At 37.1% G+C, this 26561-nt stretch overlaps 1 protein-coding gene across 7 annotated transcripts in view; it reads right to left on the reverse strand.

Annotated features, from left to right (window-relative positions):
• REPS1 (RALBP1 associated Eps domain containing 1) overlaps window positions 1–26561 on the reverse strand; it is an 86016-nt gene that overhangs the window by 13513 nt on the left and 45942 nt on the right. For 4 of the 7 annotated variants that reach the window (XM_049654448.1, XM_049654447.1, XM_049654452.1 and 1 more), the window contains exons 3-11: window positions 25548–25744; window positions 25274–25427; window positions 24364–24488; window positions 23680–23842; window positions 23336–23399; window positions 21877–22031; window positions 10114–10235; window positions 6537–6617; window positions 978–1065 (exon numbers count right to left, since the gene is read on the reverse strand). In XM_049654448.1, coding sequence (XP_049510405.1) covers window positions 978–1065; window positions 6537–6617; window positions 10114–10235; window positions 21877–22031; window positions 23336–23399; window positions 23680–23842; window positions 24364–24488; window positions 25274–25427; window positions 25548–25744 — 1149 coding nt within the window. The remainder of the gene's footprint in view (window positions 1–977; window positions 1066–6536; window positions 6618–10113; window positions 10236–21876; window positions 22032–23335; window positions 23400–23679; window positions 23843–24363; window positions 24489–25273; window positions 25428–25547; window positions 25745–26561) is intronic. The other 3 variants (XM_049654451.1, XM_049654450.1, XM_049654449.1) reach the window with 2 other exon arrangements.

The raw sequence follows: 26561 nt of genomic DNA on the forward strand, positions 1-26561 counted from the left end.
AAAAAAAAAAAAAAAAAAAAAAAAAAAAAAGGTAATTTATAATGCTGATTTATATACAAAATAAATATACCTCTGAGAAGCCCTAACTAAAACATTTAATCTAAAGTAAGGAGAGGGGCGCCTGGGTAGCTCAGTCGGTTGAGCGTCCGACTTCGGCTCAGGTCATGATCTCGCAGTTCGTGAGTTTGAGCCCCACATCGGGCTCTGTGCTGACAGCTCGGAGCCTGGAGCCTGCTTCGGGATTCTGTGTCTCCCTGCCCCTCCCCCGCTCATGCTCTGTCTCTGTCTCTCAAAAATGAATAAACGTTAAAAACAAAAAATTTAAGGGGCGCCTGGGTGGCGCAGTCGGTTAAGCGTCCGACTTCAGCCAGGTCACGATCTCGCGGTGCAGTCCGGTCCGTGAGTTCGAGCCCCGCGTCAGGCTCTGGGCTGATGGCTCGGAGCCTGGAGCCTGTTTCCGATTCTGTGTCTCCCTCTCTCTCTGCCCCTCCCCCGTTCATGCTTTGTCTCTCTCTGTCCCAAAAATAAATAAAAAACATTGAAAAAAAAAAAATTAAAAAAAAATAAAAATAAAAAAAAAAACAAAAAAACAAAAAATTTAAAGTAAGGAGAAACTTCAAGAGTTCAAGCAAAACATACAATTTTAAAGCTAAAATTTATTTTAACTGTAAACCTCTTTGGTTAAAATCCCAACACACTTAAAATGTGAATTCACACCAGTTATCATAAAAACCCACGGGTGTTGGAACGCCACATTTGCCAAGAGTCCTTCCTTTAAGACTTTGTAATATAAACTCAACTGACACAAGATGAAAAGCACACACACGCCCGCACGTATATGCATGCTTGCAGAAAGGACTATGTTAAAAAACAGACAATGATGAACTAGACGTGAACCCCCGAAGAGGAACTGTGCGTTTAGTTGCCGCTAACCGCCAACCGGAGCCCGGCCCGGCAGCAGGCAGCAGCCCTCTCACCGCTGCCGGTTCTTTTCAGCTCCATCTCCTGCATGTGGATCTTGCTCGGAGTCATGCGGATGGGAACCGGATGCACGATAGCGGTGTCCTGCAGGCACACGGGAAACACAGACTTTACATCACAAGTGCCACGCCGACACCACGAAACGGTAAAAATTGACGACACTTTAAAAACTGGTGGACAGACTTTCTCATTCATGCGAAGGCAAGCGCGAAAATTAATTTCTTAATGGAACGTTTCAGAATTCTAGCGAAAAAGTCCAGTTCACTCTGCGTGCCTAACATTCTGGTTTCTTTGACAAAAAATACACTTTAGCTTGAGTGGTTAAGGTTTGAGTGAAAAGAAGATCCATGAAACTACCACTGAAGACAATAATCGAAGGCAGAGTGTGAGACGATCTCATGAAATTATACGAATTTGAACCTTTGAGGTTAAAGTGAACAACTATTTTGTGAGAACCCAAACACTTAACAGATTGAACTCTTCCACTAAACTGCTGAAAAAAAAATGGACACTTACTTCTTCCTATACAAAACAAAGGTAATAATCCTTGCTATATTTTAACAGTAGGCACGACATGTACTTTCTACAGATTAGTTCTACAGAACTGTTTAAAAAACTTCCACAAAGGCATGCGTTTTTTAAGAGGAATAAGACTCCTACTCTCAACATTTTCACATTTTTCTTAAACCTCTTCATGACTGTAATACATCTGAAATCCCTTCGTGAGTGGCAAGTGTAGTTAAAGGAGTAAGGAAACTGGCCAAACAGACTTCAGAAAAGAACGAAAAGAGCAAAGTAAGAAGAGAGGATGGAGACAAGCCTCTTGGAAAGAGAAGAGAAGGAGAAAGGTGCACCTGGGTACGAGGTAGACCTGGCTCTGGCAGCTGAGACCCACAGGGGAGGGACCAGAATGGGATCAAGCATTTGGCTGAATAGCAACTGACCACTACTGCTAGGGGGCTCAGTTCCTTCTATGAAGAGTCAGTTCCTATTTTGTGTGTGCTCCTACTAAAGACTAAACTTGAGATCCTGAAATTTCAGATATCTAGTTATGAGTTATGTTTATGATTCAGTGTGAAGGATCAGGACTTTTCGGTTTAAGTCAGACACCATTTTTGGTTGAGAGTAGCAGGCGACACGAAGTCTCTGCTAGACAAAGTTCAGTTCCATGACACTGTCTCTTGTTTGACAGGTCTCCCTGGCTTACTCTCGCAATCTCTACATCCAACCAAATTATGACAAATGAATTTTTTGTTGCAATTGTACTGACACACCCATTCGTAGCAATTTTCTGCCCCCATACCACCAAGGCTCTGGACAAAGTTCGAACATTTCCTCTACAACTCTAAAATCACAGTTATAAATATGAATACATATGTGGATACAAGTTTAGACTTCTCATATAATAAAGAGTCATTCTCAGGGAAATATGTTAACAATACACATAAGATGTTCTTTGTTGTATTTACGGTTATAAAAAACACGGCTTTAGGGGATAAATACTACTTTCTTAACTCGCAATGTTCGTGGCAGAAATAAATGCCATGAGAATCAGAATTTAACCCCGTAAGGCAAGGTCAAAGGAGAAAAAAATGATAGTTCGTGAGATAAGTTCTTAACTCCAAACCCCAAACTAGGAAAAAACAAGCAAAAAAACCTTCTTAGATGTTTTAACTCATAATATTCATCTAATATATATTCTGCGTGTGTATAAAATCAGATACATAGAACTCGTAACAGTTGGAACGATTAAGTAGTCTTTTTATATACTTCCAGTATACTCCATGGAAGTCGCGATAATGATCCCAAGAAAAGAAAATCATGAATGTTCTATTCATCCTCCAAATAATTTCTGTTAAGTTTCTGTGCCAGCAAATCAATTCTGGGTCACATACTTCAGTCATGCAACCACCGGTTGCTGGGAGCCCGCAACGGCTGTACCCGCTGCAGGACAAGGCGGCTCCTCGCAGGGCTTTACACAGATGACAGGCCTAACCTCCAACTGCCGTATGTGTCAGAAGCTTCGCTTGTGATTGAGACTTGCAGCAAGACAGAGAGCTTTGCCTCTGAGCATTTCCACATCCAAATCAAGAACCATGAACGCCTACAGGCTTCTGAGTCCTGAGCCACAAGATGCCAAAGTAACACCTTCTCTGCTCCAAATTAGCATCCCCAGATTTACAGAGAAAAAAGTAGGAAGACTGACTAGCAGGCTCTGCCCAGTTTCTTCCACCTACTCAAATCACCTCATCACCTCTAGGAAACTCATTCCTAATCACTTATGGCACATTTGTGTCATATATTTGGACATCTGATTTCATGTACACATTTTAAATATATTATGCTCATTTATCTGTAGTTTCCACTTGCCTTAAATCCCATTATCCTGTCTGAAGCCAGTCTGCCTACTTTCCACTTCTGTGTCACTTACCAGCTTGCTCTCTCTTGTTCCCATTGATCCTTCACATTGTTTCCTGCCTGAGTGATCTTCCCTAACTGCCTTTCTCACCTCATCTTGTCACGGCACTCCCGGCTGGCTCCTCATGTCTAGGAGATTAAGTTCAGATCCCTGGTCTAGCACACAAAGTTCTTCCCAGTCTGGTTTCAACCCTTAGCCCCATCATTCGAATCGCCAACCACACGTCTACCCTATACTCTTGCCACTTACCAGATCTGCTTGTGATATTCTCTCTGCTTGGGATGCCCTTGTCCACTCCTGCCAATTCAGAGTTTCACTCAAACCTCAGCATACAAACATAACCTCTTTTGTGAAAACTTGCCCAAATACACTGGGTTGAGTGAGCTCACAGTATTCTGCCCACAATCCTGCTCACGACTATATATGATAATTATCACAATCAGCTGTATTATAACCATCCACTTATAATGATTAAGCTGTGGTCTACTTAAGACTGGAATTTGTGTTTGTGTGTGTGTGACATTTTACATCCCTAGGGAGCATCAGAGGCACTTAGAAGGGGGCCCCACCAAACCAGGTGAGTTGGCTGGGCATAATCTGTAAGCAAACTACACTTCCTTTTTATACCCTGAATTACTCAGAAGTTCGGCGGCACTCGAGATCGGGCATACATCATGGCAAAGACTAGAGCATTACACTTCTCATCAGTCTAGAATTTAGTAGCAGAAGCAGATTCTACCAGAGGCTATTAATGATAAAGTAGTTCAACAAAAGCAATCAAGTTTCTGGAAATGAGCTATCAGAAACTCAATTTCATCACAATTCTGGGAGCCTAAAAATTACCCATCTCGGTGTGCATGTGGGGTCACTGTACTGTGTGATATAGATGTCTCTACGTGCTACAGAGAAGTGTGGGGCTTTTCACAGACGTTCACCTTGTTGAGCAAATGGCTAATTATAATTTTTAGCTTTTAAAAACCATTCCATTAAATGTTTCCAACACTGTAAGGTATGTAAATGCATACTAGAACTGCAGTGGTATTTTTCTCTTAGGCGACTCTCTTCTAATCCGTGTGGACCTTATTTACGCATTTGTAATTATTTATTGAAGCCTTGCAAAGGATCATTTGGGATTGTGGGTATAGGCTGTGTTCTGTAGAAGACAGTACGCCAGATAAGCATTGAGCGAAGGGTAAGAACTTATTAGATCCTCGATGGGAGCAGGGCATTTTCCTAATGCCAGGTTTAAAGTGAGATTACTAGTTGGGGAACAAAGTTTAGATTTAAGTTTAGCACCGTAACAGAGAAAAGATATTTCTAGGTACCAGATTATAAACAGTTAAGACTGCCAACTTTATCAAGTTTAGAGATCTAAATTCAAGTTAAAAATAGCAATTAACAATTTCCTAGAACCTCCTGCCACACTGAAGATAAAAAAAATAAAGTGTGGAGCCATATCATTTTCAACACTAGAGCCAGAATTCATAAATTTGGGTATTTTTTTCCAAAAGGTTACAAGAACATCAATATTATGAAATCAAATATTTCCTGGCATTTCCTGCCAGTCATGACTCAATTTATTTTGCCTCTGAGTTTTATATTTTTATACATAATGTTCTTTCCTGGCCTGACAAAAAATCGTCATACCATGATTATTTTCACCTCTCTTAAGGGTTAGAGAATAAAACAGAGCATTTCTTTATTGCTACATCAAACTTGCCTTCTCAAAAAAGGACTTCCATTAAGTATTTTAAATAAAAATAACTTGACTAAGTAGGAGACAAGAACAATATGGAGAAATAAATCTTAGAGCGAAGGTAAACTGTCTTTCAGCTCATAGCACCTGTCACTTCCCAAAAGACCTTAATTACGGCCCTAATAAGCAGCAGAAATTATATTTTGTTTTTTTATTCCTCCTTAATTTTCAGATCAAAACTGAAGACTAATGCCCTCAAAACAGCAGTAAGAGAAGCAAAAGGCAGATGATCTACATAGTTAATGAACTATGAAACAGACACTTAAAACACTTCCATAAGTTATCTGTTTTCAATATAACAGCATCCTCACTATTTCACAGATACAAATTTTTTAAAATTATGAAGCACACGAAAGATCCATTCATTTAAACTACTAAGATGTACTACTATCTTTAAATGCCATTTCTTCTAGATCCACATTAAATAAGGTTATTTCTATATTTAATTAAAAACTAATGGCTGTCTTTGATCAGAAACATCTAAAAAGAATGCCTTGTCACTTTTTCGGTATCTTTCCACTCAACTCATTTAAAAAAAAAAAATCCTACCTTTACTCTCTTCTTCCCTTCCTTCCTACTTACTTCCTCTTTTCTTTTTGAAAGGTGCTTATTAGCATGTCCTTCTCTTTAAGAGAAAAAATAAAAGGAAAAGGAGGAGTGAACAGTGAGAAGAATGGTTAATAGCTATGGTTTTGAAGTTTTCAAATAATTTGAGGGACAAGTTGGGCATATATGAAATTAATTCTATGGGGATAGAATTTATTTTTTAAATCTGAGATGTGAACTTTGTAGCATTTTCAAAGCAACACAGTGAGCCACAGGAAGACAAGACGGAGGCTCTCTTGCACAATGGGAATCTGTGACCAACAACTCTGTATTCTTTTGCTGAGCTTGATTCTGTATAACAGAACTCAACATACTAATTAAGCCAAAGCCATATCATCTGGACTATTAAAATAAAAGAGGACACTGCATATTTACATACATAGTACATATTACATGATGTGTAAGCATACAAATAAAACAGTATTACTAAGTGTCACTCACTGAGATACACAGTATATGTTTACTAGAACATACACTTAATTAGCAAATGAAAACAAGGTCAGCTAAACCAATTTTCACAAAATACTTCCTTAGACACATATACCAGATTGTAAAAACGTACAGTTTTCTGTCATCAAAATAACTAGAAAATACAGAGAATGATAAAAAAAAAAAAAGTTCTTTCCACCATTAAGCACACAAAAATTGAAAAGCCTGCCACCATTTCCCTCTAAGCACTCCACTCAATCATGCATATCAGCTAAAAACCATAATGAATGGAAATTTGGGTTAATAAAATTAATTTCAAACAAGCAAGCTAAGTGATTGACTTACAGGATCAGCTGGTGCAATGTTAGAATCAAATTGGGTCAGAGTTTGTGAGCTTGAAGAGCGTTCACTAAATGTCTCCCACTGCTGAACAGACAGAGGAGAGACAAGTCAGCATGATGAGAAAGATGGAGTCAAAGATCACTGGAGAAGATTTAGCAAAGTAATTCAGAGGTTGCACTGCAAGTTGTGTTTCAAAGGCCTGACAAAATTCCGTAATTGCTGTGTTTCCATAAACATTTTATACTTCTCTATGCTGGGTCATCTTAAAATGTTAAGGCGGGCAGCTTCACATTCCAACGTAGAATAACAATTTATTGCAATCTCAACGGGAGAGATTCAAAGTGTCACAGAATTAAAACTCAAAACACCCTGTAGGAAGAGAATCTAAGTGATATAAATGACAACAAAGTTAAAATGTGAAGGGGTTGGTCTTGACTAGAGCAAGTATTACTTCAAATCCTTCTTTCAAAATTCTAACGTTAATGTATTGATTTGGTGATGCTAAATGAATCCTGTGTACCAAAGTTTTGGTCAAAACAAAGCAAGTCACTGTGACTTGCCAGTGCGACCCCTGAAAGATGATTCTATTATGTACGTGCACATATTTTATCCGTATGCAGAGATATTTAATAAAATATAATTGAGGTAAAATGAAAAGATTTCTGGAATTAATATATGTTTGAGCTTATGTCAATCTGTAGCAAGTCAACCCCTGCCATCAGCACTACGAACAGGGCCATGCCAGACCACAAGACAGAACTGCCCATCAGGCACCGCCCCCCACCCCATGCTAGAAAAATCAGAATGCGGCCACAATGAGAGCAAATCAAGCATCTGAGTTTGTGTTATGTATAGAAGACATATTTTGATATGAAATACTACTCTCTAAAAGAGGTACACAAATAGCATACCTCTTAAAACAGGTGGAGTGATCATACGTTAATTTTAGTAAATTCCATTTGTTTGGGAGATCTTAGTAATAAAATAGCTAAGAATTTTATATCAAAATTGCATTAAAATTGGATTCAGAATTATCGGTTATTCTCTGAAGAAGGAAAAACATCTACACATGTACAATATATACACACAAATGTTTACACACAGACACACCCTACTCTATTAGCCAAAATCCTTTCTATAATTCAGTGTGGAAAAGTATACATTTTTATGCTTCAAAGTTCGACTTACTATTTAAAATAGTGATATTCAATTTGAGAAGACATGTAGAAAGTAAAGATTAGCAAATACGCTGATGAAAATTATCTACAAAAATAGATAATATAAACCATTCAACAACTCTCCCTCTAGATAAGTTTTTTCATAAAAATTAAGATAGAAATACTAATGCATTCAAAATGATTCTTGAATAAAGAAAACCCACAACAATTCACTTTTGTCACGGACATCACTTCAGTGATGTCAATATAATCAGTTTCTTCAATAATTATTGTTGCAGGGGTAGAGAAGAAATTTTTAAAATCCTAATTATCTATGGAGAAAAGTTTAGATGCAGAAGACTTTTGCCAAAAAAAAAAAAAAAAAAAAGGCATTACCTATCTTATCTGGTGGCATGAAGTTTTACTTGGGTTTTTTAAGGTTATATGTAAGCTACCTGGAGAGCAGAGAAACACCCAGATCTTTACGTTAGTATAATGGCTAAAAGCATGCTCTGGAACCAGACTGCTGGAATCCTAGTTGATTCCTAGTCATCCTGTATGACCTTAGGCGAGTTATTGAACCTCTCTGTGCTTCAGTTTCACCATCTGTAACATGAGGCTAATAATACCTGTATCACAAGGTTGTGACGAAGCTGTCAGGAGTTAACACATGTGAGAGCTTTTTGGACAGAGCTGGCACAGCAAAATTGATGCTCGACAAATGTGAGGTGCCATTATTAGTGTTAATCAGTGCCCCGTCCGTGTTTGCAGGTGCTGAGTATTTGCTGAAAGAGTGTTAGTGCTTTGTGGTAGAAAATTAAAATATAATTTAAATTCCATACCCTAAGTATATATCCTTTTTATAAATACTATTAAAATGTCTCAAAATCAATGTTAGTTTTAGTAACATTCTGATTTTTCACATGTAGTTAAAAAAAATTGTGACACTCATGAACATGGTAGCAAATACTACAAAATGAAACTTGTTAGGAATATTGAAGGGAAAATGCAACTACTGAAATCAGAATTTGGAAGGGACTCCATTCCTCGTCTTTAATGATCACATGCAATTTTACTGAGAACGAAGATGGGCTTTAGAACTGAGTTGATTTAGAATGAGCTGCTTTTATTTATGAACTGATATCAATGGAATATAAATATTCCTTTAATCTGATAGTGCTTTTAAAAATGACAAATGAATAAATGTAGCAAAAATTAGTGATTTCAAGAAAACTGACCATACTTTCTACAAAGCCTACTAGTAAATTTTTTTTCCTACCAGTAAATTCTTTTAAGCCTTACTTCCTCCCTCTAACAAGGACTTAGATGGTTATTTTATGATAAATGTATGTTACAAGGTCTCAGACACATATCTGTGATTATGTCATAAAGCAGCTGCAAGTACTTAAAACTTGCCAGTTCCTTCTCTGCTTTCCAACTATGTAAAATTAACTAGTGTCCCTTCCATCTAGTGTTTTTCAGCCTTTAAAATACATGGAAAACATAGAAAGCTTAGAATTTTTCCTGAAACAACAAACTTCTAGGTTTGTAGCACTATAAAAGTGATATTAAAAACCAGAAGAAAAAAAGTACTTGTTCACAAAGAAAGCTGCTCTCACAGACTGCGCCAGTGGTTTCCTAGGAGTTTTATGCAGCATTAAGGTTTAGCAGAGTGGGGGGACCTCGGGCCTTCTCTTTTTCTAATCGGAGTGGCCCTATGGGAGGGCCTCTGGGCTTTTTTTTTTTTCTAATCAGAGTGGCCCTATTTCTATTGTTTTCTATAGAGGAGCTCAAGTAATGGGGGGAGGCAGTGTACTTGGTCTCAAATTCTGTTTTGCATGCTGTGCTTGGTCTGGCACGATTTATCTTTTAGCCACTGTATTTAGTAGTTAAATCGTTCCATTTTGTATAGCATAGAACTAAATTATTATAAATAGCTTGGGTTGTAGAAAATGCTTTCTTCATGTGGAAAGCTGGAGAGTGACTTCTCACACTCGCTTCCAATGCTGAGATACGGAATATATTATCACATACCTTGCTTACAGGAAATGAGAAGACAGTGTGATACGGTGGGCACAGCTGACTGAATGTCAAGGATCTGTGTTTAAATCTTAGCTCCAGACCCTCTCTGGCTATGAGATACGTGGGCCAAGATATCCACCCCTTTGTTAACTTCATGTGTCTGCCCCATCTAACTCACAAGGCTTTAGCAGGAATAAGTGCTGGGAACCAAACGATAGTATTTATTATGAAAAATACTTGGAAAAGCTCAGTCACGTCATTATAAACCTTTATCACAGTCATATCGGGTATGTTCTCTCATGCATGCATACTGACAGAGCTATCTGCTGAAATTACTCTGTCTGGAACTTCTTACCTTAAAATAGTTAATGTTAGTAAAAGAAAAGGGAAGATCTGCTAACCTCACTGCTCTGATTCAACTCAGGCCAAGTCTGGTTTAGTGACGGCATTGACGGCGACTTGCTTGGAGGTGCTTCTGCAGGAGAGCCTGAATAACCTACCTCACCTGGCTGATCCCCAACGTCTGCAATTGAAAAACAGAGAAATTCTCTATAAACAATACATTTTAGTTTAGGAATATTTACTTATAAAAGAAAATCGAACAGAAGATTTTCAAAAGCAGTAATTTATAAACTGAATTTCCTTTCCTTATGCTCCCCCCAAAAAACACTTTAAAAATCAAATAATCAGGCAATACTTATTAATGCTATGTATTGTCTACTCGGAACCATAGCTTTCCATGAAAATAAAATCGAGTCAGGCACAAATAGAAAAAAAGAGTGTTACACATAACAACAAATGCAATAGGCACATGCTCTGAATAATTTATTTTATTTCATTTAATTTTAATTTTATTTTATTTATCTTACTTGACTAGATGTCTTTTTTTATTTAAATCCAAGTTGGTTAACATATGGTGTAATAATGATTTCAGGAATAGAATTTAGTGATTCATCACTTACTTATAACACCCAGTGCTCATCTCAACCAGAGCCCCCCTTAATGCCTATCACCCATTTAGCCCACCCCCCACCAATACCCCTTGAGCAACTCTCAGTTTGTTCTCTATTTCAGAGTCTCTTATGGTTTATTTTGAATCATTTTCTAATAATCTCACACCAGTTCCCAGAGTATATTTCATGGAAGACTAATCATTAAGGTGCTTTAAAAAATTAGGCTTCCTGTTCAAATAAATGTGGTGATACTATAACTCCCTGTTGAACATCCCCATGCACTCCTGTGTATCAAAGACTTGTAATGTCCTTGAACAAATAAACTTTATTTAACCAGTTTTTCCCAAACACAAACCATTTTTATCAAACAAAATCCTTCCAAATTCCCTTGGAATATAATTTGGAAACTGCTGATTTGGAACTCATTCACTCACATTTTCTCTGCAAACCTCCCCGTTACCAAAAAGCAGCATATATTGGCAAGGCAGACAGCAAAAGGAAAGGAAAGGCCCCAGGCTTGGGCAAAAAGCAAGGTCAATAAGCCAACTTTTATCATTACAATGTATAATTACATTACAATGTAATTACATTCCAATGTAAAAACAGAAGGAATTTCAGCGGCAACTAAACTCTGAATCCAATTTTCCCAAATTTTACATGGTTTTGAATATAATCCCAGCCTGAAAATCAGATTCATTGCCAAGTTAATGGGACTACTTAATCTATTGAGAACCTATAACAAAAATATGATTCTAAAATCTGTCACCATCTCACTGTTTGACCATGGGCAAGTTGAATAAAACAGCACCTGAGTTTCTCCATCAGAAAGACATCTGCCATTAACTTAGCACTGTACTTCAAATTCCTAATAGATGGCCATATAACTTAGCAATATAAAGGTTTTTACCTTTCAACCTATTCATAAGCAAATCCTTTATATTTTAGGGCCTAACAGAGGACCTAATACATAGCAGGCACTCAAATATTTTTTGAGTTACTTTCAGGTTCTCCATTTAAATTCATTCTTCTTTACTGTTACTTTCCTAAAACAAAAATTACCTGTTGACATTTTGAAAAAGTTCTCAGAATTTCTCTTTGCCCCATTTCTGTTCCATGGCTATCTCAAATTTGCCATTCGCGTACCCTGACATAACTTCTTTAAGTCCTAATTTGCAGTCCAGCATGATATTTTGATAAACTTTTGTTTTCTAAGATCAAGAATAGTTGCTACTTTTTTCTTAATCTCGTCCCTTTGTCAATAAACGTGTCCGAGTGGCGTAGAACCAATGCCTCCTATAATATTCTATGAAGGCTCAAAGCTCTCAGAGAACGACTAATGAAAACATTATTTATAATAAATCCATTGTAGTTCTCAGTGTGAACGAAAATTATGGACTTTTCCCCCTATGATTACCAAGGGAAAGGAAGTTAAGGAAAGGAAGATAATGGCTATAAATTTGACTGTTCGCTCTAAGTGAAATGAGGATGGTGAATGAAGCAACGTCAGAGATACCCCAAAGCAGGTATTCATATGGAGAAAAGCAGAATTAGAATAGTCTTAACTACAGAATGATTAATTTTCAAAAGAACCTATCTATCTAAAGTCAGACTGTATCAGTGAGGTTTGAAATGTCATCTCAGGGCAAACTGGGGCCCTGGTTTAGCTTTCCAGACTTCTGTTCTCCTGTCTCAGTCTTCTACTTATAAATTTAGGATCAGACTGCACCCTACCCCCACTTCAGGGCAGTTACAATTTAGGGTAGATTCTGGGAACCTCTTTGGTTCACTGGTACAAAACTGCCTTGGGTCCAGCCTCTTGAGGCCGAGAAGTGAAATGTTAGCCACCCAAATAATTGTACTTCATAATTATTCTAATAGTTATTTTCCTCGAGTACCAATTCTCAAACTGTGGTCCATGGACCCCTGGGGATCCCCGGGACTTTTTACGGGCTCTGAAAAGTCAAAATGGTTTTTGTAATGATAATAATGCTTTTTCCTGTGATGGCACCTACAACAATGAAGCAAAAGCAATGGTGGGTAGAACTGCTGGCTTATCAATAAGCAAAAATCGAGGCAGTGGCACGAAAATATATTAGTCATTATATCCTTCACCCCACACATTCCAGTTAAAATAAACAAGCATGACAACTTCACCGAAGAACACTCACAATTATCACACTAAAAATTATTTTTATGAAACCTCAACCCTGAAAACACGTCTCAATACTCTGCATGGCAAAAAAAGAAAAAAAAAAAAAAAGGGAAACGTATACAAAGCACTCTACTTCATATCCAGGATTGCAGTGGTGTCAAGGAAAAGTACTTGTATGACTCAGTTGTCAGCTGAACAGGCCACTTTTGTCATGGAACACCATTTTCCTTGAAAGAATAGCTGATAAACTATAATTATTCAGACTTGGATATGGGGCAGGCATTTTCTCAAAAATGAATTAAGTGAGCCTGCCACTTCCAGGAAAACCAACTGTCTTCAGTATTTGTTACAAATGACAAAGTTTGAGCTTTCAAGCAAAAAATAAGAATTTTGGAAAATGTGTATCCATGCCCAGACTCTCAAGAACTTCACAATGCTTCTTTGATAAGATAGGTTATGTTAACATATACGCTTTTTGAACATTTTATAATAAAATGTCCCAATGTTTGAAAGGTCTGTATAACTCAGTAAACTGATGTTTTACAAGTAATCAATGCGCTAAGTTACAAAATCACGCGTGGGGTAAAAGATTCGCTCAAAGTGTATTCAAAGTGCAAGGCAAACCTATGGATTTTGATGTAACAGTACAAACAATTCATCTATATGGTTTCGGCTCTCAATTAACCTTTAAGAAATTACCATCTGTTGAGTTTTGGAGTAGTACCAAAGAACATCTGTAATTATCTGAAAATAGTCCTCCCTTTTACTACTGAGGCCACGTTTTCTTCATGTATTAGAGACTGGCAACCTTTTTCTACAAAGGCCAGACAGTATATATTTTAGGCTTTGCAGACGGCCTATATGGTCTCTGCTGCAAACATGCAACTATTGCAGTGCAAAAGCAGCCAGAAATAATGTGTGAAGGAATGAGGTTGGTTTGTAGTCCAATAAAATTTCATTTGCGGAAGTAAAATTTTAATTTCATATAAATTTCATGTATCATGAAATACTGCCCCCCCCCCCCCCCCGCACCTCGATTAAAAAAACCACCACCACCCCATTGTGCTTGTGGACTACACAGAGACAGCAGACTGTTTGGTCCTCAGCCTTTAGTTTGCCAATTTCTGACACATTTCCAACAACGTAACATATCCAACAGACTGAATGCAAAAGCAAATATGAGAATCTAGCTGTCTTCTATTAAACCAGATATTAAAGAGGTTTGCAAAGATGTAAAACAATGCCATCCTTTTTATAATTTTTTTTATTTTGGGGAATACGGTTGTTTTCCTAAAAATATCTGTTAATACGTAAAAGGTGTTCTATTGTTATTTTAAAATAAAGCATAAAATCTATCAGTTTTAATTTCTAAAAGGGTAACTATTTTGTTGAATAGGTAATTACCGATAGATCTCGTCCGCATAAACTCTTTTGTGGTCCACAATAATTTTTAAGAATGTAAAGGGGTCCTAAGACTAAAAAGTGTGAAAACTCACTGTCCTAGAAATCCAAAATTTATTTCTAGAATAAATTAGCAAAATCACACATCGCCTCCTACATAGAACAACAAATGGTAGTAGAAAAAGAACAAATTACCTATGTTCTAGAAACTAACAGTCATGAGACTGAGAAGCACTAGGTCTGTAAGTGAACCGCACCTCCTTCCACCTGGCTCCCTATAAATGCCAACCAAGAGCTTCACGCCCACCCACAGAAGTTAGTCTTTAAGACTGTATCTTGCGGAGGCAGGGGCGTAGTTTTACGCTTACCTGATGCAGTGTTCCAACCTAGCCTCCCGCTGGAACACTGTGTCAACCCTGCCTCCCTCCTGAGGGTTCTGCTCTGCCCCTGACATCATCAGAGCATCAGGGCTGAAAAAGAAGAGCATGAGCCTAAATTATTGGTTAAAGTAAACCCCAAAAGGGCTGTTATGCAAAAAGTATTTCCATGTATAAAAGTGGGTCTGGAAGACACAACCCAGTGTGATCACACTGACATACTGTCAATCTACATTTAAAGTTAGAAATGATTATATTAGATGAGTGCAAACTGTATTTTTAGGATCACACCAGAAAATAAAAACCCTGTCAGTAGTTTCCATCCTTCTAGCCTCCAAAGATTCTGAAAAGTTCCCAGATTCGGGTCAGTACAGTGTGCCTGCTGAACACTGGTCTTTCTCAAAGACCTTTGGTTTTATTCTAGGTTTATCTTTCCATTGTTACACTAACATGCTAACACTGCTTCAAAAATGACTGCCGGTGGTTATTAATCTGATGGAAATATATATGCTCCCTAGAGTCTTAGGGTTTAAAACTTATTTTGCTTTCAAGTAGCAAAATAAAGGTAGGAAGAATCCTTCAATCATGAAACCTCAGTCAAAGCTGCAATCTCATTTAATAGCTTTGTTAAAGCATAAGCAGCTACATGTCTTATTTGAAATGTGAATATTATTCTTATAAAAAAGTATTTAAAACAAAAAATAAACTGGTTTGGATAAATGTTAAGTCTTCAAGTAAAACTACTAATGGTACATTTTTCATGCATACTTAAAAGACAGGGGCAAACAATGGATATGCAAAAAGAAATTAAAGAATTTAAGGTATACTATGCTTTGTTTTGATATTATACCCATTAAAAAACTACATTCTATTTGAAAAATTAATTTTACTCTTCTTCAACACTCCACAAAATGCAAACTTATTCAGTAAGCAGACCTTTATACAGTCTACATAGTTCACCAGTTTTAAATTAAAACCAAGGATTTTTTAAGTACAAAAACGTGTACAATGTTTGAAAAGAAACATTCACTCCAAATCCTAATTAAATTGTAAACTGTTGACTTTTTTTTTTTTTTGCAGTACTGATCTTTTATAGGAACTATTATTTGACTCAGCTACTATACTTCAAAGAATATAATCTACAGATACATAGAAGGTTCCCATCATCCAAGAACAGCTAAAAATGGAAGAAGTACATCTATGTGAATCCAGTTAAAATAACTAAAATTTCATGAAGAAAAAATAATTTATGTAGGGCTTTGTTTTCAAAACTTGACACAGAAAATTGTGAAAATGAGTATCAAGACCAAAGAATAAAAGATGTTATAATTCTGGGGTGCAATTTGGTGGCAAAATTAAAAAAAGTAAGAATTCAATCAGTGAACATTTACTGAGGGCCTATACTTAAACACAGTAAATAAAGACAAAATATTGAGCAAGATGACAATGCTTTCATTTATTTCCAGGGACTTCTCTTTCCTTTTTTACGTACAAAAAATTTTTTTTAACATTTATTTATTTCTAAGAGACAGACAGCATGAGCATGAGCAGGGTTGGGGCAGAGAGAGAGGGAGACACAGAAACGGAAGCGGACTCCAGGCTCTGAGCTGTCAGCACAGAGCCTGACACGGGGCTTGAACTCATGAACCATGAGATCATGACCTGAGCTGAAGTCAGACGCTTAACCGACTGAGCCACCAAGGGGCCCCTCCATGGAGTTCTCTTTCCTACAGAGGAAGATAGAGGTCTTTTGTTTCACTTTTGAGTTTCATATCACAATTGTAAAGAAAAAGTACAAAATTTGTCCTTTATACAAAAAATAATTTAAAGTATCATAATTATTCACAAGGACTATTACTAAAGCTCTGATATTTAAACCATAATCCTCTACTTATTCTTTTTTTTTTTTTTTTTTAATTTTTTTTTTCAACGTTTTTATTTATTTTTGGGACAGAGAGAGACAGAGCATGAACGGGGGAGGGGCAGAGAGAGAGGGAGACACACAGAATTGGAAACAGGCTCCAGGCTCCGAGCCATCAGCCCAGAGCCTGACGCGGGGCTCGAACTCACGGACCGCGAGATCGTGACCTGGCTGAAGTCGGACGCTTAACCGACTGCGCCACCCAGGCGCCCCTACTTATTCTTTTTTTTTAATCTTATTTATTTTGAGAGAGAGCACGAGCAGGGAAGGGGCAGAGAGAGAGGAAGAGAGAATCCCAAGCAGGATCCACACTGTCAGCACAGAGCCTGACACAGGGCTCAAACTCATGAACCACGAGATCATGACCTGAGCCGAAATCAGGAGTTGAATGTTTAACCATCCAGCCATCCAGGCGCTCCTAAACCATAATCTTTCAAAGCCCCTACCACGTCATCCTTGTAGAGATTTTCTCCTTTAAGTATGATCTAATCTTGTTGTCAGTGTCTTTGCCAGGAATTTATGGAGTTCTAATCATTTTGACCAATTTCATTAAACGGCGCATTTTTGCCAATATTTGGAATTGTACTGATTTGTCACATACAACAACCAACTATCTGGAAAAAAAGGACACTAATGTTAAGAATGTATATATGTGTGTATGGGGGGGAGGGGAAGGCTTGAGAAGTAATTCCTTAGGTGTAAAGGTAACGATGAATATTAGTGTTTACTTTATTTTTTCCTCTGCAACTGAAGTCATTTGGGAGAGTGAATTTTCAAAAATAAAGATTGAGGGAAACCTGGGTGGCTCAGTTGGTTGAACCACTGACTCTTAGTTTTGGCTCAGGTCATGATCTCACAGTTCATGAGTCTAAGCCCCTGACAGTGTGGAGCCTGCTTGGGATTCTCTCTCCCCCTCTCTCAAAATAAGTAAAAATAAAAAAAAGCTTTTTTTTAATAAATAAAGATTTAGGATTCTTTGTAGAAAATAAAGATATATGTATCTTTTTTGCAGCACTGTTTTAAAGGTAAAGTCAAGAAACTATCCAAAAATCCGTTAGTAAGACATTGGTTAAATTAAGCCACATCTATATTATGGAATACACTGTATGATAAAGAATATGACAGCCCTATATGCGACAAAGTGCAAAGATGTTCAACACTATAAAAAAAATCAAGGATATATAGTGTGTACTTGTGTGAAAACAGGTATCTGCATGTGTTCCTGTGTTGGCCTTTTCTATGTTAAAAGTTTCTGGATAAACAGAAAAGTCAACAATGATTGGCATCAAGCTAGTCTCAAGTATGGATTTTTGGTAAACTATCCATAAAAAGTTTGTGGCTTTAAAAAATATTCATGTTGGGGCGCCTGGGTGGCTCAGTCGGTTAGGCAGCTGACTTCGGCTCAGGTCATGATCTCACGGTCCGTGTGTTCGAGCCCCGTGTCGGGCTCTGTGCTGACAGCTCAGAGCCTGGAGCCTGCTTCCGATTCTGTGTCTCCCTCTCTCTGACCCTCCCCTGTTCATGCTCTGTCTCTCTCTGTCTCAAAAATAAATAAATGTTAAAAAAAAAAAAAAATCATGTTTAGGGACATCTGGGTGGCTCAGTCAGTTAAGTGTCTGACTTGGGCTCAGATCACGATCTCACGGTTTGTGAGTTCGAACCCCACATGGGGCTCTCTGCAATCAGCATAGGGCCTGCTTTGGATCCTCTGTTCCCCCTCCCTGTCCCTCCCCAGCTTGTGCTCCCTCATGCTCTCTCTCAAAAATAAGTAAACATTAAAAACTGTCTATTCATATTAGAAGTACTGCAAGGAGATTGGGGATCTGTGCTACTACGTATCATCTCAGCAACAATGAAAGATGCTCAATTTACTATGAAGCAGTGATGATGGAGGAGGAGACAACAGGGAATAACTTCACCCAGTCTCTGAGCGTCCCAACCAGATACTACTACTCATGCGAGCAGGGTGGTATGAAGACAGAAAACAGTCTTAAAAACAAGTGGTTCAGCCACTTAGTCATTTCAAAAAACGTGAACGCCTACTTACATACTCAGTTTGCACCCTGCCAGGTGCTGAGACACAATGAACAAGAACGATCCAGTTACTACCCGCCTAGGATCTTCCAGGCTAGTTTAAGAGGGAGATATTACCAAATAATCACAAAAAATATATGTCAAATTGAAACTGTGCTCTAAAGAAGATTCTCTGTGGATTGAGCTGAAGGTGCACAGTATCCCAACATGTTTGGTTTTGTCCTTGAAGACTTCACAAAGGTGTTTCCATAGATGAATTTTTGTATGCTTCTTTTTTCTTTTGGTAAGACAATAAAAACCAAGTTTCCTTGTTTATTTACCCCAGCTGCCCGATTCAGTGCTGATGTCAAATATTAAGTATTTTAATTCAGGCCCACATAAGCACTCCACTTACAGATCATTAGTTATTCTGTTTTACCTGACATTTAATCCTAAAAACCTCATCAAATAATTTTGGAAAAATTACATATGTCCCCAACCCAACCCATGTTTGCATGCATATAGAAAGCCTAACTTGTTACCCCAAGTGGCTGTAACTTAAGTCACCAGTATTCATCATTTATTTTTTAAGTTACTTAAATTGCCAACACAGAATACCTGCAGAGCTAATAATTTAGTATGCCCCAACATCACAAATTTATGGTAACAAACAGCCATGTTTCAAAGAAACGTGTTAAGAAAAATATCCTACTTTAAAAGTGGCACACATTTACCATTAATTCACTCAATAATTATTTGCTGAACAACTTATTAGTACCTGCCTGGCCAAGTGCTAGGTCCTTAGGATACTATAATGAACACGATACATTTCTTGTTTTTTTGTTTGTTTGTTTGTTTTTAAAGAGCTCAGAGAGGTAGTAGAAAGAGGAAACCAAACCAAACCAAACCAAAACAAAACAAAACAAAACAGGATTCGGTGTAATGTGTGTGCCATAACAAGCAGCATGTAGGCAATATTATGAGAGATCAGAGGAACAGGAACTACTTTTGCCTGTGAGTCAGAAAGGCTCCAAAGAGAATCCCAAAGCAACCTCCGCCAAAGGAAACTCTTTGGGTATTTGCCTTTTAACTTTTAAAACTTCTAAAGTGAACTTCTAAAAACACAGCTATTTTAAATTATTTTTGTGGATATTGAGTGATCTACAGTGTCACACAATTTCTATATACAAAGGACTTTGTGTACTATGAGTCTCAGGCTTATTTTATTTTATTTTATTTTATTTTATTTATTTAACATTTTTATTCATTTTTGAGAGACAGAGTGTGAGTGGAGGAGGGGCAGAGAGAGAGGGAGACAGAGAATCTGAAGCAGGCTCCAGGCTCTTCCAGGCTCATATTTTTTTAAATATCAATCTCAGGCTTAGGATAGGTAGGTGGAAAAATATTAAACAGTTTCTCCAACCCCCAAATTAACAGAATTCCAAATTTATCATTTATAAGTAGGCAAAGCAGATTTGAGTTTAATATTGTGTAGCCAAATGTTTAGAATAAAGGTGATCAGAAAACCGTATAATATTATGTTGGAATGGGACAAAATTATCTGTTTCTTTGACACCTTTAAAATTATAGTTAAAGCAATAGTAAACAGATATATGTAGGCAAAAAGCAGAGTGTCTACGGGAGCCTGGGTGGCTCACACTCTCTCTATCTCTCAAAAGTAAATAAACATTAAAAAAAAAAAATTAAAACCAAACCAGAGTATCTCTTAGCTAAACAGATTTAACAGGGATAAAAAGACAAATGCCCGAAAAAGAAGTTCTTGACTCATCAACCTTAAAATTCTGGCAGTAAGTCGAGTTTATAAAGAACCAGAATTTATTTAAATTAAAAATAAAAAAAGCCTCCACTGACTACATGCTATAGCCAAATTCACCAATGTGAATGCAACAGATAACAGGTTCAGACAAGTCTCTAGAAAATAACATAACAGAATAAACTTGACTTATTTCCTTGTATTAGTATCCTACCAGTTTTCAAAGAAAGTCACAGAAAAATTCTAGATACAGGGCCCAAGTTTTAAAATGATACACCACGTTTGTAGCTACCAAGATTTCTTCCCCTTCTGGCTACTATCAAATAAGCTAAATAGAGTTTTCATTTATTTCTTAATTAGGGAAACCAAAGTACTTTGAAGCAAAATTGTCAACAAAAATACTTAGCTTTCTGCTCAAGTTAGAGGTTGCCTAATAGCTACCTGAAATGATCAGAAAAATCCTAGGATTCTCCTAGGACAGTGTTTCTAAAAAACATAAAAATCAATGCTCAATTTTTAAATCAACTTCCTCGCTGCCAAAAGGTCAGTGTATAATTCAGAAACATGAATGGCATCAAATCCCCATTTCAGGTGGAGAAACAGAAGGCAAAAAATAAATGGTCAGAACTTGCCCGAGGTCACAGGAATAATTAGCAAAACCAGAAGCAGACTCAGATTCTTAACACCAAGGAGAATGTTCTCTTCGTGACATTAATAACATGCATATGATTCCTTCTGTATAATTTAGACAATAAGGTCAGATCATGTGCATTTCTGAATTAAACAGACACTGCCTAATAGATAAATGCCCTTTGCAGAGCCAAATTATGCTTCAGCTTTTCTTTTAAAAGTATAAAATTCTTTCCATCACAATATCGAAAAGATAATTTAGATAGGAAAACAGAAAACAGTAATTTAATTAGTCTCATTAAAAATTTAACATTAGATTTCCTTTTATTCATTCTGAATTTTAAAACAACAGGCTCACTTTTTTACCCCTTATATTCTTGTTTCCTTTTAAAGAAATGCCCAATAAATATGGGCATTTACAAAAGTATTCTTGTAAACACGGTAACAAAAGTGCGGTATTTACAATGAAACGCAAAATTTCCAGATTTCTTTAGAGTCTGAAGAAAAGAGTTGGGCTTTTGAAAGGAAAATGCTTGCAGACTGAGCTGGTCTAATAATAAACCAGGCACCGTCCTTCAACAAATTAAGATGCATTAAATGGAAAAATATTGATAACACAGGCTACCTTTCCCACCTCAGACAATATATAATGCAACTAAAGCGTTTGCCTTGTGGCAAAATACCAAGATAGTGTGAAATGTTCTTAAAATCTCAGGAAGTCAAAAGTGTAAAGTAAAATAGTAGCGCATATAATTATTTATCTTTTTAAAGCTAAGACAAACCATTAATCCAAGTTCAGCCTGTATATTACATTCTGATGTTAAATCTACATGCTCTTGAGGTTGTTCAGCTAAGTTTTAACATCTATCTTAATTTTGCCTTACAAATCAAGTATGATGTTTATCAAGGCCTGTAACCAGGTCCCTTAGGCTCCCGAACTTACCTGCTGAGTCTTCCAAATCAATCAGTTTGGGCATTAAGCTTTCAGGGAGTTTTTCTGGTAAGTCATAGCCATTCTTCCGAGCAACTACCAGATGAAAAGCAGCACAAAACTCATCCAGTGTCAATGCTCCATCTTTATCAAAGTCTGAAAGTTCCCTGGAACACAAACTTGCCATAAATATAATCATTTGCTCTGGATCCCTTTATGTCTCAAAAAGAAGAAAAAGAAATCTTTTTCCAGAAAAAGTACAATCCATAACTTAAAAAATCCCATAGATGGAAAAAGTATAATAGAGCAAATATAGCAAACTGTTTAACTGTGGAACCCAGGCAGTGGGCATATGAGTGTTCAAGGCACAGTTCTTTACTTGAAATTCTTATAATAAAATGCTGAAAAGCACCCTCAATACATAAGGTCACCAAAAAAAAGGACCTTTAATTCATATGCATTTTTAGTAACAGGATAAAGTCAGGCCCATTTAATACATCACTGAGATTTTTAAAAACTTTGTTTTTATTGTTATCAAAGTTCTACAAAGTCCTACTGTACTTGGGGTGCATGAGCCATGGAGTCAGACAGTCCTCAGGAAGGAGGATGAGAAGTCTAAATGTTGGGATTGTGTTTGTCTCACAATCACCACAAAATAAAAGTGTAGAAAATGAAAAAAAAATAGCATTCAACAGACTACAAGGCTTGATATTAAAAAGCAGCAGAACCCCCCTTCCCCTCAACTATCGTCCCACTTTCTAGATGCAGAGGCAACCATTTTGTAGTTAATGCCTGATACCATAAACAGCAAGTGTATATTGCCAGTTCTTGATTTTTCAGTTTTAGGCATTATCTTTCTTCTGCTACAGCACTCAAAGCTACTAAAAACCCTACTAACAAAATAATTTAAAATATAAAGAAATAGATTGATATCGAGTAGAAATACCATTTATGCTTATATGATCATTGTTTTTAAAAAGTAACTTGTGGTTATAATTTGCTTTAAATAACTAATTCCAACTACATCACGGCTCTCGTGAGCCTTAGTATGGATTTAAATGGGAGCTAAGCAATGTTCTTAAGCACATGGCTTAGTATAGGTATAGGTAATACATAACAGGTATAGGCTTATTAAAAACCAAATGGGATAAAGATAACCATGTATGAAGCAACTAGCTTTTCTTCCATGCATTATGCTAAGCAAGAAGAAACAGCTAATATGGTTTAAACAGCTAATACGGCTTAACGAATTTTAGCACTTTAAAAAGAACTACTGTACTGGCATCATTTCTTTCTTTTCCAGAGAGTGAGATAGAAACTGACTACTATTGGAAGGCAATACTGAGTTATTTGGGAACATTCTTGAAAAGATTACTCTAATAGTTTATTTTTTAAGGTTCAAAAACCGACCTGCTGGAAACTCCTTTGAAACAACCCACATTACCTGATTGATGTGAAGTACCACACTTACCAAATGTGAGAAAGTTCAAGAATAGGAAGTTTTGATTTTGTAAAAAACTCTTTAGCTGCAGATCCTGAAATGTTAAAACAGTGTTGTTTAATGTTATTCTGAACGTAGAGATCCAAGAATAAAATGAGGGTAAGAGTCTTAAGGCTTTTTTCACTGGGAAAAGGTACCCTTAACACGTGTGTACGTCATGTTTTTGTCTCCAGCGATTATCAGCTTTTTAGACACACAACTTGAGAACTGATTTTCTTTATAATCTCTGACCAATAAAAACCATGCCTTTGAGATTATGAAACCGAGACTTTGTCCTGTCCCATCTACAAGAATTTCTGTTTTTAACAACTCACCTGGAATAAATCCGTTTAGATCAGGCTGAATGGTTTTAAATTGATTTACATAATACTGTCTTTGTTCATCTGTTATTTTCCAAGGATCATCATAACTACTGGATTGCCTACGAATTTCATTGGCAGTTGTAGCTGATGCTACAGTTCGTACTGTTGTCTGGTCCTGTAATGAAACATTTTTTTCCTCAGTACATTTTCTATCTGTAATGATTATATGGGCCAAGATTGCTAGGTTACTCATCTTTGAAAATAAAACTTACTTTCTGTGGATGTTTAAAATACAAGAAGTCTTCACAAACTCATCAGCAGACCACATATTTGTTATAATCAAGTTACTGAGTGTTTCTGCACGATGATTATATAAGTGCGTAGAATGACAGCAATACGTAAGCAACAGAAAGTTATGAAAAATGTGCTAAGAAAGCCAAGCAAATAGGAGATATTCTTAGGGGCAGACAACTTTCAAAATTTCACTGAATAATTAGAAAGAAAATCAGCCCAAACTTTTAGTGAAACATTCCAATGAGAATAGACTTTAAGAAAAGGCACAGAGCAGAGTTCTGTGTTCTGTAAGAGGAGTGAACTTGCATTTATCAAGTGTGCCACAGCAAAATATGAAAACAATGACCGCAGCAATACTCTGAATGAAGCAAATAAAAATGCAATACCAATAAAATGTCACACCTGGACAGAAGCAGGATGCATGGTTAAAAGAGTACTGGTTGGTGGAGTATCTGCAAAACTGACCCAGTTTTCTTGTGGTGGAGGTGGAGAGTGCCCTGACCACACTGCGTCACCCGCAGAAGAACCTAGGGGGAGAATGGTACACATGCCGACTCACTTTTGAAGAAAAGCCAACCGTTTTTAACCAGAGGTTTTTAATTGTAACTCACCACATACATATTATAGAAGTGTTCTTTCCAACTCTAACTCTGAAGAAATGTTAACAATTTCCAAACTGAATCTCTTCTGTCAGTTTAAAATTGTATCTCAGGATATCTAGGTGGCTCAGTCAATTAAGTGTCCGACTCTTGATTTCAGCTCAGGTCATGATCTCATGGCTTGCGAGATCGAGGCCAGTGGGGCTCCGTGCTGATAGCACAGAGCCTGCTTGGGATTCTCTCTCACTCTTTGTCCCTATTCCCCCACCCCCCTCTCCATGCACACACGTGCGCGCTCTCTCTCTCAAATAAAATAAAACAAAAAAAGAGCTTTAATAAAAAAATTGAAAATGAGTAAAATTATACCTCATTGAAATTTTTTAAATTGTTATTGTGTGCTTTCCTTGTCAATACTGGAGCTAATGTAATATATACCTAATATTCTGGGAAGTAATTATTTACCCATTTCACCTTCAGAGCATCTGATATTTATCAACTTTGTCTAAGAATTATATGTATTAGGTAAACGCAATTACCATTGTTTAAACTGATGTATCTGCCTACAAATTTTCATGGTTGGCTTTTGCTTCTAATTAAGGCACTTAATTTATAATTAAAATTATCTTGGAGGAAACTCTGGAAGGAACATCATCAAGCTTCCTTTAATTTACAACCCTTAATAAATAACTGTCTTCTAAAGAATTGTAAAATACCTGATTGAGCTTCACCAAAGGGAGACCAAAGTGGCCCAGGTCCTGTAAGTGGCCTCTCGCTATTTCCCCCACTGGGGTGACGGTTGTGCTTCCTCCATGTGTGTGGAGAAGTTGGTGGGGACTGTTGTGGTGAAACGACTGGGGATGCAGGTTCCTAGAAAGAATATTATTATTATTCTAAGACTTAAATTTTAATCAACAAGGCACTCAATAAGTTTTAATGTGAACATCTATACAGCACATCAACCGATAACGTTTATGTGCACATGATTACCTGCTGATCTGCAGACGTACGAGGCTGGACAGGGTCATGGCTTACAGATCCCTTTTTCACTTGCCCCCTGCCAGGTGGTGGGGGAATTACACCAGAATAAGACCCTTGATTTTCAGAATCTGAAGAATATGAGGCTGCATGACGAGATTCCTGTTCATTCTTTGAAGCAACAAATCTCGGCAGAGGAAGGTCCTTCACTGTTAACCGCAAAAATAATTATTACTTTAAAAGAAAAAGGGGCACACATTAAAACTGAAATACGAATTAGATATTAAAAAGAATCTTTGTAAAAACTGATACAGAAACCACAGACACATGTTTATCACTACATTTAGACCACCTCCCTTACACTGTTTAGGGAGACTCTAACCTACAAAGTAGTAGCAACACTAAACTGACCTTCTTAAACTGTAATAACTGTCCTGTCTGGCTCTATGCTTGCAACTGAGGCTACCAGATGCCAAGGTCACTGATAGTAACTGACAGTTAGGATCTGAACCTAGGTCAGTCTGACCGGGAAGGCTAGGCTGTTTCTACTCATACTGATTCTCTTAAGTAAGATGCTAGAGCTGTAAGTAAAACATAGAAAATGTCACTAGATTGAGACTAGATTAATCTAGACATTTTCATGGCACAAGTTCCTGAAAATATTTTACTGTTCACCTGCCAACGACACAGCACAAGGCATCATATCTATCCGTTTTAGTCTGGCTTATGACACTTCTACAGCAAATATCCTACATTCAATTTTAAACAGAGAAGAAAGAAGACAGAACTTCTTTGCAGGTCAATCATAGCTCATACTTTTAGACTAGAACAAAACAGTAGCAGACTTTTTAACACAAAGTACACTTCCCTCCACTATGATTATCTGCATTTGCCTTGAAACTCCACACTTAAACCAAGCTTATTCAGGATGTAAGTAAAAGAATTCAAAATTACCTGAAAAGAATATACACTCTCAGTTCTAGAAGAATGATGTGTGGCAAACCAGAAGTCCACAATGAAAAGCTC

Source organism: Panthera uncia, assembly GCF_023721935.1.
Source record: "Panthera uncia isolate 11264 chromosome B2 unlocalized genomic scaffold, Puncia_PCG_1.0 HiC_scaffold_24, whole genome shotgun sequence".
Classification (NCBI taxonomy): Eukaryota; Metazoa; Chordata; class Mammalia; order Carnivora; family Felidae; genus Panthera; species Panthera uncia.